At 42.0% G+C, this 12,777-nt stretch overlaps 1 protein-coding gene across 6 annotated transcripts in view; it reads right to left on the bottom strand.

Moving 5' to 3' along the window:
- The window catches only part of SEMA6A (semaphorin 6A), a 125,601-nt gene that overhangs the window by 50,211 nt on the left and 62,613 nt on the right, over positions 1-12,777 (bottom strand). For all 6 annotated transcript variants that reach the window (XM_041761430.1, XM_041761435.1, XM_041761436.1 and 3 more), the window contains 5 exons: positions 9,421-9,558; positions 7,121-7,238; positions 2,923-2,983; positions 1,884-1,946; positions 1,063-1,164 (listed from right to left, as the gene is read on the bottom strand). In XM_041761430.1, the coding sequence (XP_041617364.1) occupies positions 1,063-1,164; positions 1,884-1,946; positions 2,923-2,983; positions 7,121-7,238; positions 9,421-9,520 (444 nt within the window). In that variant the 5' untranslated portion in view covers positions 9,521-9,558. The remainder of the gene's footprint in view (positions 1-1,062; positions 1,165-1,883; positions 1,947-2,922; positions 2,984-7,120; positions 7,239-9,420; positions 9,559-12,777) is intronic.

Genomic DNA, 12,777 nt, shown 5'->3' with positions numbered 1-12,777 from the left:
GCACTAGGTTGGGTGCCATGGCCACAGACATGGTCCCTGTACTCACAAGGCTTGAAGGTGTCTGTCTTCCAGACCGGGGGTGTTCATGGTCGATATATGAGAACAGCAGGAGGGAGCATTTAAAGAGAGGGGTCATCTACCTCCTTCTAGAAGCTTCCTCTGAGTCCTCATCTCAGGCTAAGATTAGTACCTCTCTGTTGCGCTTCCATCATGCTCTGCATTATGTTACCATGGCAGCAACCCCATGGCATTAGTTTTCTTCTCCCTGTCTGGCTTCCCTAAGGATGGAGGCCTATTTGTCCTCACAGCCTCAGTGCCTGGCCATGCAATCAACCGAGCACATGTTTGCTGAAAGAAGGACAGTGGTGGAAAGAAGGGGCAAGGGGAGCTAAAAGATGTGGAGCCAAGACCTTAGATCATTGCAACCTCTGCTTCTGCTGCTTCAGTAATACCTCTACCCGCTGCTCAGAACTAACTTGATTTGTTAATGCTCGGAAACTTAATTTTTTACCCCCTGCATGTCCCAGGGTCCCCTTAATTTACCTACCCCCACAGTAGGTAAGGCCACTGTCGAGTGAGCAGAGTGCTCAATGGAATTGCATGTCCGTGTTCTTAGAAATCTTAACCTAGAAGAAAGTCTGCAGTTTCCAAGGGCATGCTTTTGAGATATCTCTTAAAATAGGAATCATTTACAACATAAGTGTGGTTTTGGGCTCTGAGAGGAGATGGTGGGGTGGGAGGGAGAAAGAGAAAGGGAGAGACAGGAAATCCATGTGGTATACGTGGAAAAGTCTGTTGGTGTTCCGAACAATGAAGAATAGGGTCTTAGAGAAACTAACTTTGCTGGGTAGGCTCCTTAGAGATGTGTCAATCAATCCTGCACACACAGGAAGCTCAGGAGCCTGCTCAAGATCAGTCATGTGGAGCAGTACATTAAGTCCAAGGAGTGAGAGGAACCCAGATGGTGTTGAATTACCCCTCTTAGGCTGCTGCAGGTATAATCACAGTAAATTATGGACTACCTCCGGCCCGTGTGGCTCTAACAGACAAAACCACATTTACCTTATAGTTTCTGCAGGAAGGGTTGAAGGCATTAGTTCCACAGACAAACAAAGTATCCTCGTTTTTCTTCAGAAGAACTTTAATGAAGTTGTGACACTCATCCTGAAAAATAATGCAAACGCTCTTGTATCCACCCAATACAGAAACACATTCTTCACCAGGTACCAAGATCTGCCCATAGTAAGGTTAAAGGAAGGTGGCTGTGGAGTTCCCCTGTTAAAAATTCGAGTTTCTCCTGATGCTTACCAAAAGAGGATGTTGACAACTATGGCTTTTTTAACAGTAACTAAAAACCTGGCAGAGAGAGATGAGTGTGCATTTATGTCACAAAAGGAAGGCAAGCCTGGAAATGCCAACCTCCCATCATATTAATTTTAATGCCAGATGTCCCAGGGTCCCTTGATGTGCGAGGCTCCTGGCTGAAGTGTGTTTGTATGTTGTTCTGGGACTAAAGGCACAGACCCCTGGATGTCTGCGGCAGCTTTGTTCTGAGCAATTCTTGAGCCTCCCGGAGGACGCAGGTCGGTGCAGTGGGCTACTGGAGAGTGCACTCCAAAGAGTTGGGGCAGCCAGCTTTGTGACCACAGTCCCTAGCGCCCCTAAGTAGTTCATGATGCAGCCCTCGCAGCTGTCGTAGTATCTCATCACATTAAAAGCAAACAGTTTTTGCAAATTAAAGCCTTCAATAAGTTGATGGAAAAAGCAATTACTGGGGGAGAAGGGACTAGCGCGATCCATTCCACATCACGGTCTACGGCCGGAGCTAACAGTCAAGAACTTAACCCAAAGTGGCAGCTGCAGGAGAAATGAAAATTGCCTACCTTATGTTTTCCCTTCATTCTGCACGTGTCTACATCAGCCTGTCTAGATTTCCATGTCAGTTTCTGCAGGGATCAAGAAAGAAATCAATTAGAGCCCAGAGGTTGTTGCATTTGATTTTTAGAAGTAAGAGTTCCCTTGGGGAGGCGGAGGCTGAACATATATTTATTGAAAGCTTTCCGCACCCTTTCTCCATGATTAATTCACCGTAACGACAAAAGATCGGAGATGGGAACCTTTCATTTAATTTTGAACTCCTATCTATTCATTAAACTATAGAACCATCTTCTCCTTGAGATGAAGACGAAGGAGAAAGGAAAGAACAACAAACAACAGTGTGGAAATTTCTCATAAAACATCCAAATCAGCTTGCTAAAGGACGCTCATTTTGATAAAATACATGTCCTTGCCCTTTCCTTTCAGTTGATAAATCACTTTTCATAAAGCATGCCTTTTCCTTAAAATATGGAAGTCATTTACTTAAACATAAAGGGGACATTCACTTTGGGTGGACAAAGATTTAATTCAGGTTACACTCCACGTAAATTCATGGACTGAAGCGATCATCTACTTCTATGGCAGATTTTATTAACTAAAATATCTCCATGTGGAGTTAGAGGGGAAGCTTAGGTTATATTTTATGCCTGTCTGAAGTGGATAATGATCAGATTCCTGAGCCACAACAGTCAAATCAAACTTAATACTGCAAGACATGGAAATGTAACATTGAAACATTTGTGGGGCAAAATTTTACATATGAAAACTGATATTTTCCTGGACAAACATGGTAGTATTTTATTAAAGGAATTTCAAAATGACCTAAAACTCCAGACTTTATATGCACACGTATTTGATGAATAAACTACAAAGTAGATAACTGTTTCCAAACATGAATTCACCCCAAATTAGTAGGATTGCAAAAAAAAAATGTTCCAAATTATTAGCCACATCGTCTCAAGCAGTGCATTTAAGATACATATTCCCTTCAAGAACTATCCTAAAACCCTTTATTTTAGAAAGATCATTTTTAAAACCACTTACTTTGCTACAATAAATTTCTTCTGTGTGTGAGGTGTCCATATCAACAGTATAAATATGGTCCCTGTGAACAATGAGAAATTGATACAGTGTCAAACACAGGAGTCAAGACAGTTAATTTTCTCTTGAATGAGTACGTATCTCATTCGAGGTGGATAAATCCATATCCATGTTACTAGAAAACAAGACATCCACATGCAAGAAAAAGGGAATAGTTCAGCCTTCAAGAGGTGCCTCTCGATCACACTCTGCTACTTCTGATAAATTGTGGCATCTTGCTGAAAGGGGCACCTTTTACGGAAACTCTTTGCTGTCATCTCCCTCCTACCAGAACTGTAATCACTGTATGTGTGTAGCTCAGGAGAGAGGACTTGCAAAGTTAAATTGACCCAAAAACCAGAACCCAGGTGGGTTTCCCATGCCCTTTCATTATCTTCAAATCCAGGTACCAAAAACTTGCTATTCAACAAACCACATTGTTCATCATGGGGGCTAACAGAAGAGCCCATCTCTGGCTGTTTCTCCCTGTAAAAAACATATTTCCAACCTAAGCTTCAATGATTTGATTGACAAGATGGAAGATGATAAAGGTGAAATTATTTCCAAAAAGCACTGTTTTCTTCACACAGTGATGGTCAATTAAGGTCTAAAATGTCCTTGAGCTAAAGTTTGCATTTCTTGCTCTGTTCACCTTCCTGTTTTGTGGAGAATTTGGTTGTCTTTACGATTTGCTGCCAATCTCCCCTTGGAAGGGAAGAAACAGAATCAGCAGCTCAGGTGTGGGGCTATATTTAAACATCCCCTTCTGTGTGAGCTGAGTACAAGGGCGTTTTTGTCTGGAATTCAGAAGAAAGGAAAGAAAAGAACTCACTGAACTGGGTAGATGGGGGGCTTGTGAGGGAAAGCAAAACAGCTCATTTTCCCTTGAAATAACATTGACTTTTTCTAAAACGAAGGAAGTCCTGGGGCTGCAAAATTACCCACAGCTTTAAACCAGGAGGACCTCAAGGTTCCCATGTAGACTTTCAAACTCCCTCATTACTTAAGAAAAAGTGGAGGGAGGGGGAAAGAAAAAAGAAAGGAATGATCTGCCATCAGGAGTCACTTTAATTCCCCCTCCCCCGCCTCCTTTGGAAATCTGTCTGCTACTGCTTTTAGGAAAAGTACAACAGAGAAAAATAGAAATAAAAACAGGCTTTGTCATATGAAAATAAAAGTTGGGGGCAAGGCAGTTTGCTTAGACATTTCCTTGCAACTGTGAGTGGTTGAGCGGTTGAGTGTGTGAATGTGAGTGTGAGTGTGTGTGTGTGTGTGTGTGTGTGTGTGTGAGGGTGGTGTGGGGAGAATGGGGAGCCTGTGTTTTGTAAATTGCTGAATTGGGAAGTTTTTGGAACCTCAGTAGAGTGCCAGAATCACCCTGCCCTTTAATTTCAAGGCAGTTTTATTGCATTCGTTTATTACTTGTTCGACTTTATTGGTGGTGCTGCGGGTCAGGCTCATTATTGGGATGGAATTGCCTATTACTTTGGTATCAGGTTTGATATGACTCTAGGTTTTTCCTTGCCCTGCCTCCCCTGAAAACTTTAAGTAGGAGCTGAATATATGAATTGTAAATTAACAGTTGATTAATATGCACTGGCAATTCCTCAGAAAGCTCTCGGATTGCCCCCTCCTGGCATGACCTGTTTATGTTAATTAGCAGTTTAGAGATTAAACAAACAAAAAAACCCAGAATTTTCAAAATGGATAGTAATAAAGCAGAATTTTAAAGGGGTTCCTGCCATCAAGGCTCACTCAATCTCTGGGTTCTGGATGGGGCTTGGCTTCCGATTGCTGACACCAATGGGAAGAACCGGGCAGTCTATTTTAAAAATAGAATTCTGTGAATGAAATCTTTTGGACCACTGCAATCTTTTTCGGTAACCAAGAGATCACACTGCCCAGCAAACAGAAACCATGCTTTATGCTAAACCTAAGAAGACTAGGGTAGAGGGTTATTCCCAACTGCCGCCTGTACATCCCAGGATTCATAAGCTGCCCTAACTGAATTAAGTTATTTGAACACAAACTGACTTAATCCAAGGACTTCCTCTTCCCCCCTCCAGTGAGCAAAACTGAATTGTGTCACCGATGTTTGAGCCTGGGGGAAGGAGTTAACTTTCCATCTGTCACTTGCTGCCCAGGAACCAGGATCTCTCTGGGCAGGGTTGGGAACTGAAGGGAGAGGAGAGGTCCTAAACCTGGTGGCCAGGAAACTCCTTCTTCAACAATTTTCCCAAGGGTGCGTGCTGAAGGCAGGCAGCTTGGGTGTAGAGTGAAAACCAATGTGATAGCCCAAGGGTGTTGCAGATTTGACCTTTAATGAGAGGCAAGTCTGTTTTATAGTTTTTAAAAAATGAATGTGTGTCTCTCCTTTGGCCCTTTACATTTCTCGAGGGGGTGGAGGGTTAGGGTAACGCTGTCTTAGTTTTAATGAGCTGGAATAACGGTCACTTTTAAGTTTGCACAGCATATTGCTCCTAACGCAGGCACGGCCCTGGACCTGCAGCCTGCACCCACACTAAATCATCAGGTGCCAGGGCAGCCCATTTTACTATTTTTCCCCCTAGAGACTCCATTGCAGAGTGAATCATTCCTAGAAGATTCTTGACTCAACCTATTTCTTACAGATTCAGTGTTTAATCATTTGTTTTGACCAGCCTATGGATTAATTGACTAGAAGTGTAATCTTCCAGCCCTACTACATTTAGGAATCTAAAAGTGATACTTAAGAAGGAGCTAAGCTGATACTCTTTCAGAGAGGCACCTCCTGAGGACCTCATTGCAACGCTCGCTGATGAATAACCACACTGGCTGTTTTCAGGCAAAGCCTGGTAGAAGGTTACTGCCAGGACAGACAGTACCACCTGTCCTCCTCAGTAGGCTGCCTCGTACCAGGAGTAGATACCCAGTTTCTAGAGCAAGGCTACCCCACTTCAAATCCTACCCTTGTCATTTCTGGTCCAAGCATTTCACCTCTGTGTACCTTGGCTTCTTCCTGTAAAGCATGTTCCTTCACTGAACTAGGGCTCTTTTCCAGGATTGAATGAATTAACATTTCTAAAGAACTTACATAACACAATTTACATAGCACATACAACCAGATATGTACCATATACGTATTGAAGTAAATTGCTGAAAAGTGCCTTGGCATTGCTCCCTGGGACATCTATGGGGTACTTGCAGGATGCTGTAATGTGGCCAGTGGTTTGTGGTTTATGTTGCATAGCTTGTCATTTGGGAACACCTAAGTGCTTTAGAAGAATGAAGCACCGTTGTTATTTACCTGTTTCTTTTCCATGCTCAGAGCCATACAAGTATCACAGACGTAAATCTTTATTTCTTCTTCCATGTTAAGTGATTAATCAGTCTAGACCCAGGTTAAGATCGCAGTGGAATCCCACAAGATAGTATTCCTTGTTGCTTTTCCATTCAGAATTTTGTTGAATGAACTATGCACCTCCAAAACTGGGGATCATATAGTGTTAGAATCCCAAGGGACTTCTTAAAGTAATCTAATGTCTCATTTGAGAGAGGACACATGGCCAGAGAAGTTGTGGTCCAGGTTACTTAAGAATAGAATTAAGACAAAAGCCTAAATCCCTGTGAGCCGTGTTTAGGCTGTATTCTTGCCAAGCCACTCAGCCTTAAGACATGGTCTGCTTAAATGACATTACACAGTGGATGAGCATTTTCTTACTAGATCCAAATCAAACACTCTTCTAAAATCAGTGCCACCGTCATTCTATTACAGTAGTGGCATATACTATATATTCACTACGAAGTTACGAACAGGCTTAATATACACCTACACACACACTGTATAATACATGTTTACACATTCAAGTTAACTTAACAAGTATCAAGGAGAGAAGTACTCTACTGGTTTTGTGAGTAGATATTTGCATATATGGTCAAGACAGACAGTGGATTATTTGAGTCTAAGCTCCAAAATAGGCAAATACTTCCATCCAAATCCACCTAAAGTTAAACAGACACAAAATCTTGAAAGCATGATTGCTGCACAAACTAAAGTAGCCTTTAAATTAAATAACACATTGTTTGGTAACGTCATGATCTTCAAACTGATGCATCACGAGCACATTCAGATCTTGGGGCCTTCGGATACTCTGAGGGCAAATGTGAGGGAAAGGCCACTCACCTAGCAGCAATGTAGAGGGTTCTGTTCATGATCATAATCATCTGGATGTCCAGTCTGTGCCTCTGTGTGGTGTTCCGTCCTGGCTTGTGGCCCACAAACACCGGATACTGTTTTGTATCTGTGAAAAGAAGAGATGGGGCAAGAGAGGGAAAGGAAATCAAGCCAAGAATTGACAGGGCAGGGAGAGGAGAGGCGGTGGGGGGGGGGGGGGGGGCACAGCCACAAAACAAAACCATACTTAAGTCGGCCCATGCCACCACTTTCCATTTCCAACGAGTCTGTTATTTTAGGAAAGCCTGTGATAGACGGGTGCTCTTTGAGGACGATCAAGTTACAGTCTCATTTCCAGTGATAATAAGCCTGGACTTCTGTTTCTCAGTGTCACAATTTCTGACTTGTCCCTCTTTTGGGGGGTTAAACTTGCAAGTGAACCCTTTACATGAAGGTGCTCTTTTCTTCCAGTTTTCTTTTCATCTTCTTTAGAGTGCTAAGCCTGAGAGGCAGCCTGCCAAAGATCTTGTCTCCGGACAAAACTATTTCAAAGCAGCTTTCCCATCAATCACCACAAAGGCAATGTGGTCTGGAGGCGAGAACCCTCGTCCAGGAGCCAGAAGAAAAATACAGTCTCCACAGGCGTCCATTTGGAATAATCTACTATTGAAGGCAGCCCCGCTAGCTTGGTTGGCATTCTAGGAACTGTGGGAAGTTCACTCTTGAGTTGAGCAATTGGCTAATCTCACACAAGTCGGGGCTTTAATGGGACGGGGTCACACTGAGTGTAGCCAGTCGGGTGATCTGGAATATCCCCTGACTTGGGATAGTCATGAACATATTTCTGCGTTCCTACACTTCTCTTTAGTTAAGAGTGGGCAATTTATAATAACACATGACCTTTATAAATACCTACAAGTCAAAAATCTCTCTGCCTTTAAACATACAATCTCCAGAGCACTGGCAATCCTCCAAGGAAATTCAGAAGGAAAGAAGGATGAGTCACATTTAAAAATGTTTTTTTGGGGGTGGGGGTGGGGTGTAAATAATGACTGGAAAACCATTCACAGATATACTCAGACCCCTACACTATAATCCCCTGTGGTATCTGAGCATTACTCATAGTGCATATCAGAGAGCCTTGGTATATTTTACTCACAGTCAAGCTCGGTATGGGTCTATCTCGTGCTTTACCCATTCATCAAGAAGCATGCTAAAACATTTCATGTCTCTACTGTCAAGGATTTGAGGATCCATTGACATTTCATTTTCAGCAGCATATTTGGGCAAGGGGCTCTTCTTTACAGGGGCACCAGAGATAGATTCCGTGTCCCAAATGGGGATTGATAAATGTGTATCGAGATTTGGTAGCTTGAGTCAGGTGGTCCACCACTTCAATGATTTCAAACTACATAATTTGGTCCTTACTCACGCCCTGACTTTTGTTTGCTTATTGTTTTCTATGCCAAGTCTTAGCCAGTTCACCTTCGTGTAAAATTATTTCCCTTTTCAAAGACTGTCCAGCAAAAGCCAGGCATTGATAGATCTCCTTAGTGTCCCCTATAAATGCTAAAGATTTTCCCCAGGGTTTGTTCAGTGTTTGTTTTGGGATGGCTACTGGGAAAATGGATACTTGGGTAAAAGTGATCCCTTTTTTTTACCTCTTGCTGTGATAAAATAGTTTGGCTTTTGGAGGGAAAGAAATGAAGTAGTATATTGGTGTCCGATCCCACCTACAGGTAGGACTTCTCTTACGTAGTCAACTGTCCTCTTAATCACGTGGCTTTCTACTCTTCATGATAAAGTGGAGACCAAAAGAAAGTTATAAATAGTTGAAACAGGTCCACTGTGAATTCAGAGTTCAACAATGATAGAACCTGTAAGTCTGAAGGAAAAGTTCATTTTTGTCCCTAAGTACTCCAAAACAGTGGTCTTCTTTCCTGTTCTCATCTTGAAGAAATGCCCATGCATTAACCACACACAAAAATGTATGCTCCAAGCAATACCCAGATGGTAATGATACTCTCCCACAGCTGGCTTTCAGGCACGATGGAGGATGGCCTGAGGCTTCATCAGAGGTACTGAGGAACGTTTCAAATCCTCACACACAGGTTCATACACGTGTCGCCACAACAGTACTTAACGAAGTTATGGAACAGTCATGTCACCAATTTGATGAGACATCTTTGTCATCTACTAACAAGTCTCCTATTCTATTAAATTTCAGAAAAATTTTGGTGTTTGGCTGGTTGATGCAGCCTGAAATGCCCACAGAGGGAGAGAATGACAGTAAGATTGTGGATACTTACAGTTGCCATGCGAAATACTGATTGGCTCAGAATCTTCTGGGAAACCAGCCCCAGCAAAGTGTAGCAGTGTGAAATATAGCAGCAAGGCTTCTGACCTCATAGTAGTTCAGCGGGGAGACTTTATTTCTCTACTTCACCCTGCCAAAGAGCAAAGAAGGAATTTTTTTTTTTTTGCAAGTCAGCTTTATTCACCTCCATAAAATGAAATAGCCTTGTAGATAAATTTAGGAGAAAAGGGGCCACTGCCTTGTATCTTTTCCATTGTGAATTCTCGGATTATTGTGTTTTACATAGAAACCTGTATCCATTAACCCCTGCACCCTCCTTCCCCGCGCATATGAAGACATGACCCAGAGCCGTCTTAGTTCCTTTGTCCTGAACTATTTTAAAGCCTTTATAGGTGGCTATTTCACAATTACAAAACTGCATTCCAAAAAGTGTGGACAACTGAGAAAGCATTTTTTTTCTTTTTAATGTAAATACTTTTCTTCTCAGCAGGTTTAGGGCAGCATGCCATCCCCCAGACATGTTTTATTTGGCCAGCTCCAGATCTTTTCACAAATTTGTTGCCAATATTGGAAAAATTAGGAGGTTTCTAATAAAAATCAGGATATCTGACAGGTGGACCTAAATGACTATTCCCTTCGGGCACCGCCCTGGACCCCCAACACACATGCACATGTGTGCATGCACGGATACCGCCCCCCATAACAGGCCCTGTTGGCTAATTTCTGTTATCTGCTTGACCCCTTAGTTGAAATGTTCACCCTTGGTTTACATCATTCCACAGTAATTCTAGAATGACCTTAGACATAAATAAAATCACACAAGCTATGTTTAAAAAAGAAAGAAATGGATCCTTTTAGACTAAAGAATACCATTGGGAGACTCTGAAACCACATCCTGAAATAGTATTTTTTAAGATTTTACTTATTTATTTAAGAGAGAGAGAGAGGGAGAAAAAGCAGGGAGAGGGGCAGTAGAGAAGGACAAACAGACTCCCCACAGAGCAGGGAGCCTGACAGCTCCATCCCAAGACCCCAGGATCATGACCGGAGTCTAAGGCAGATGCTTAACCCACTCAGCCACCCAGGGGCCGCCTGAAATGGTATTGTTGATTTAAAAAATGGTATCTCTGTACATTTTAGTCTGAAATACTGCCTTGCAATGAAGCAGTAGTGAATAAAAATGCCAGATATACCATTCTGCCCAGCTGTATTTTCTTAAAGATGCTCTTTATGTGTAGAAAATTCTCCTAAGTCTTAGAAATAAAAGCAATCCCATGTGGGGCCGCTGGATACAGTGAAAGAAGGCTCATAATACAGTAAGTATTGCATAATTTTCGGGCGTATTTCAAGGAAGTGTTGATCTATAAGGGAAATAATGTAAAATGGGGATATCTTTTCATCTTTCCAGAGTGATAAAGCCTTTGAAGTAGCCTGCCAAAGATGATCTTTTTTGAACAAAGCTATTTTACAGGAGTCCATCAATCATTTAAGATTTGTGTGTAGAAAAGTCAAACTAAGTAACTTAGATGTCTTTGAAAGTTAATTTGGCAAACAAACTGCTAACTTACGCTTTTTAGAACACCACTTAATATTAGATACCTATGTCTCTCTTTTTCATGCCAAAAAAAGCATTAACAAGTCCCAAGTGTTGCATCGCAACTTATGATTTCACAGACACAGCTGGGGCTTAATCATTTCTTCAATTGAAAAGTACACATTAATTAATTTGCTTTATCTTGAAAAAGAGGGAGAGAGTTTGAGAGAAAAGGCTGAGCAATTCCATATCTCCATCTCAGATGCGGAAATTAAACTTTAAATGATGACTTGCTCACAACGGCAATCCACTAGCAAGAGACGTAAACATAGATTTATAGACAGGTTAAAAGCGATTGACTATCCATTCATTCATTTGCCTCTTCCTATTCTGGAGACTCTGAACCCAAAGGGAAGAAGCTCTGAGGTCCCCTTGTGTGCTTCTCATGGCATCTGTTCAGTATAACACTAAAGAGGAAAAATCAGTCACCGGAGTAAGACAGACAAAAACCAGATCCCAGTCAGCTGTTACATTTTAGATGAGAAAGTACCCGAGCAAGGGGAAGTGGCAACATTTACCAAGGGCTCAAGAGCAGTATTACAGAATAATACAGAAGGAGATTACCTCAGAGAGTTTGCAGCATGTAATGGAAGAGTAATGGAGACTCAGAATGCTGATTCTCATTCCTTTAGAAACTTTGGGAAATAGAATGTATACTTTTAAAGATTAATTTGTCTCCTCGACATGACAAATGAATCTCTGGTCTTCCACAATTGACATTCATCTCTGTACAAATGTCCTACAAACCAACGAGACAGAGCCCAGCTATTTCACTGTATCTCCTAATTTTCGTGTTTCCTATCTTAAAATTTCGCATTTCCTATCTTAACCATGTGCCATCCCCAGAAGCTGGCAGGCAGGGCAGGTGCCTGCAGGAGAAACCTCTTCTACACTCCAGTGGCTTCCTTTGATCCTTATACCCAGCCAGGATCATAGCTGAGGTGGGGTATTTAAAGATCTCCAGGTTTACAGCAGGGCCCTGTGCCAGGAAAAATAGCTGTTTTATGTGTCTTTCTATCATCATATCATCAGGTTGTTAACATGTACATCATATGGGAGGAAGCATTCTGGAGGTACCTTGGGCCGTCCACACGAATACTTTACAGTTGTCTTCGGCTGAGGTTTTGATGTATTGTTTCCCTCCTACACAACTTTGGGCTCTAACCCTTGTAAATATGGAGACAATATATTTTCTTGTTGAAATGATTACTTTGTGGAGAGATCCCAATTCAATCACATTGTCATTTCCCATTCTGTGGAATGCAGGCTGGGTCTCCCCGCTAAGTCCACAGCGGTGGAGACATACAGACATGCCTCGAGCCTAGGAGAACAAAAAACAAACAGGAACTTGCCCCTAAATTTAAAACTCTTAAGTTAGCTGGGCTGCTTCAGTTAAAGAGGTTGTTCAGGTAATCTTGGAGACTGTCAACAGCGCTACCCACATACAGCGTATTTCTAGGCACCTGTAGCCATTTGCCCATTTCCCTCTCTGTGACCGAGCCTGTATATAGGCTAAACAGGACTTCGACTTCAGCAGATATCCAGACAATTAGATAATGGGAAGACTGTCAGTGAGGATTCTACACATAAACATTTACTTCAAAAAGAAGCCCATTATGCCTGAATTTCCAGTCTCATGGTCTCAAATTTCCGCTATTCTGAGCCTGAAGAGACATGGCTTTTGTAAAATACACCATTACTCTAAAGCTATAACCTACTCTTCTGTAACCTGCAGTATTTGTGGAAAACCTTAAG

The sequence above is a fragment of the Vulpes lagopus genome, chromosome 7 (assembly GCF_018345385.1).
Source record: "Vulpes lagopus strain Blue_001 chromosome 7, ASM1834538v1, whole genome shotgun sequence".
NCBI lineage: Eukaryota > Metazoa > Chordata > Mammalia > Carnivora > Canidae > Vulpes > Vulpes lagopus.
Note: the sequence above shows the minus strand (reverse complement) of the source record. Positions and strands in the feature narration are given on the sequence as shown.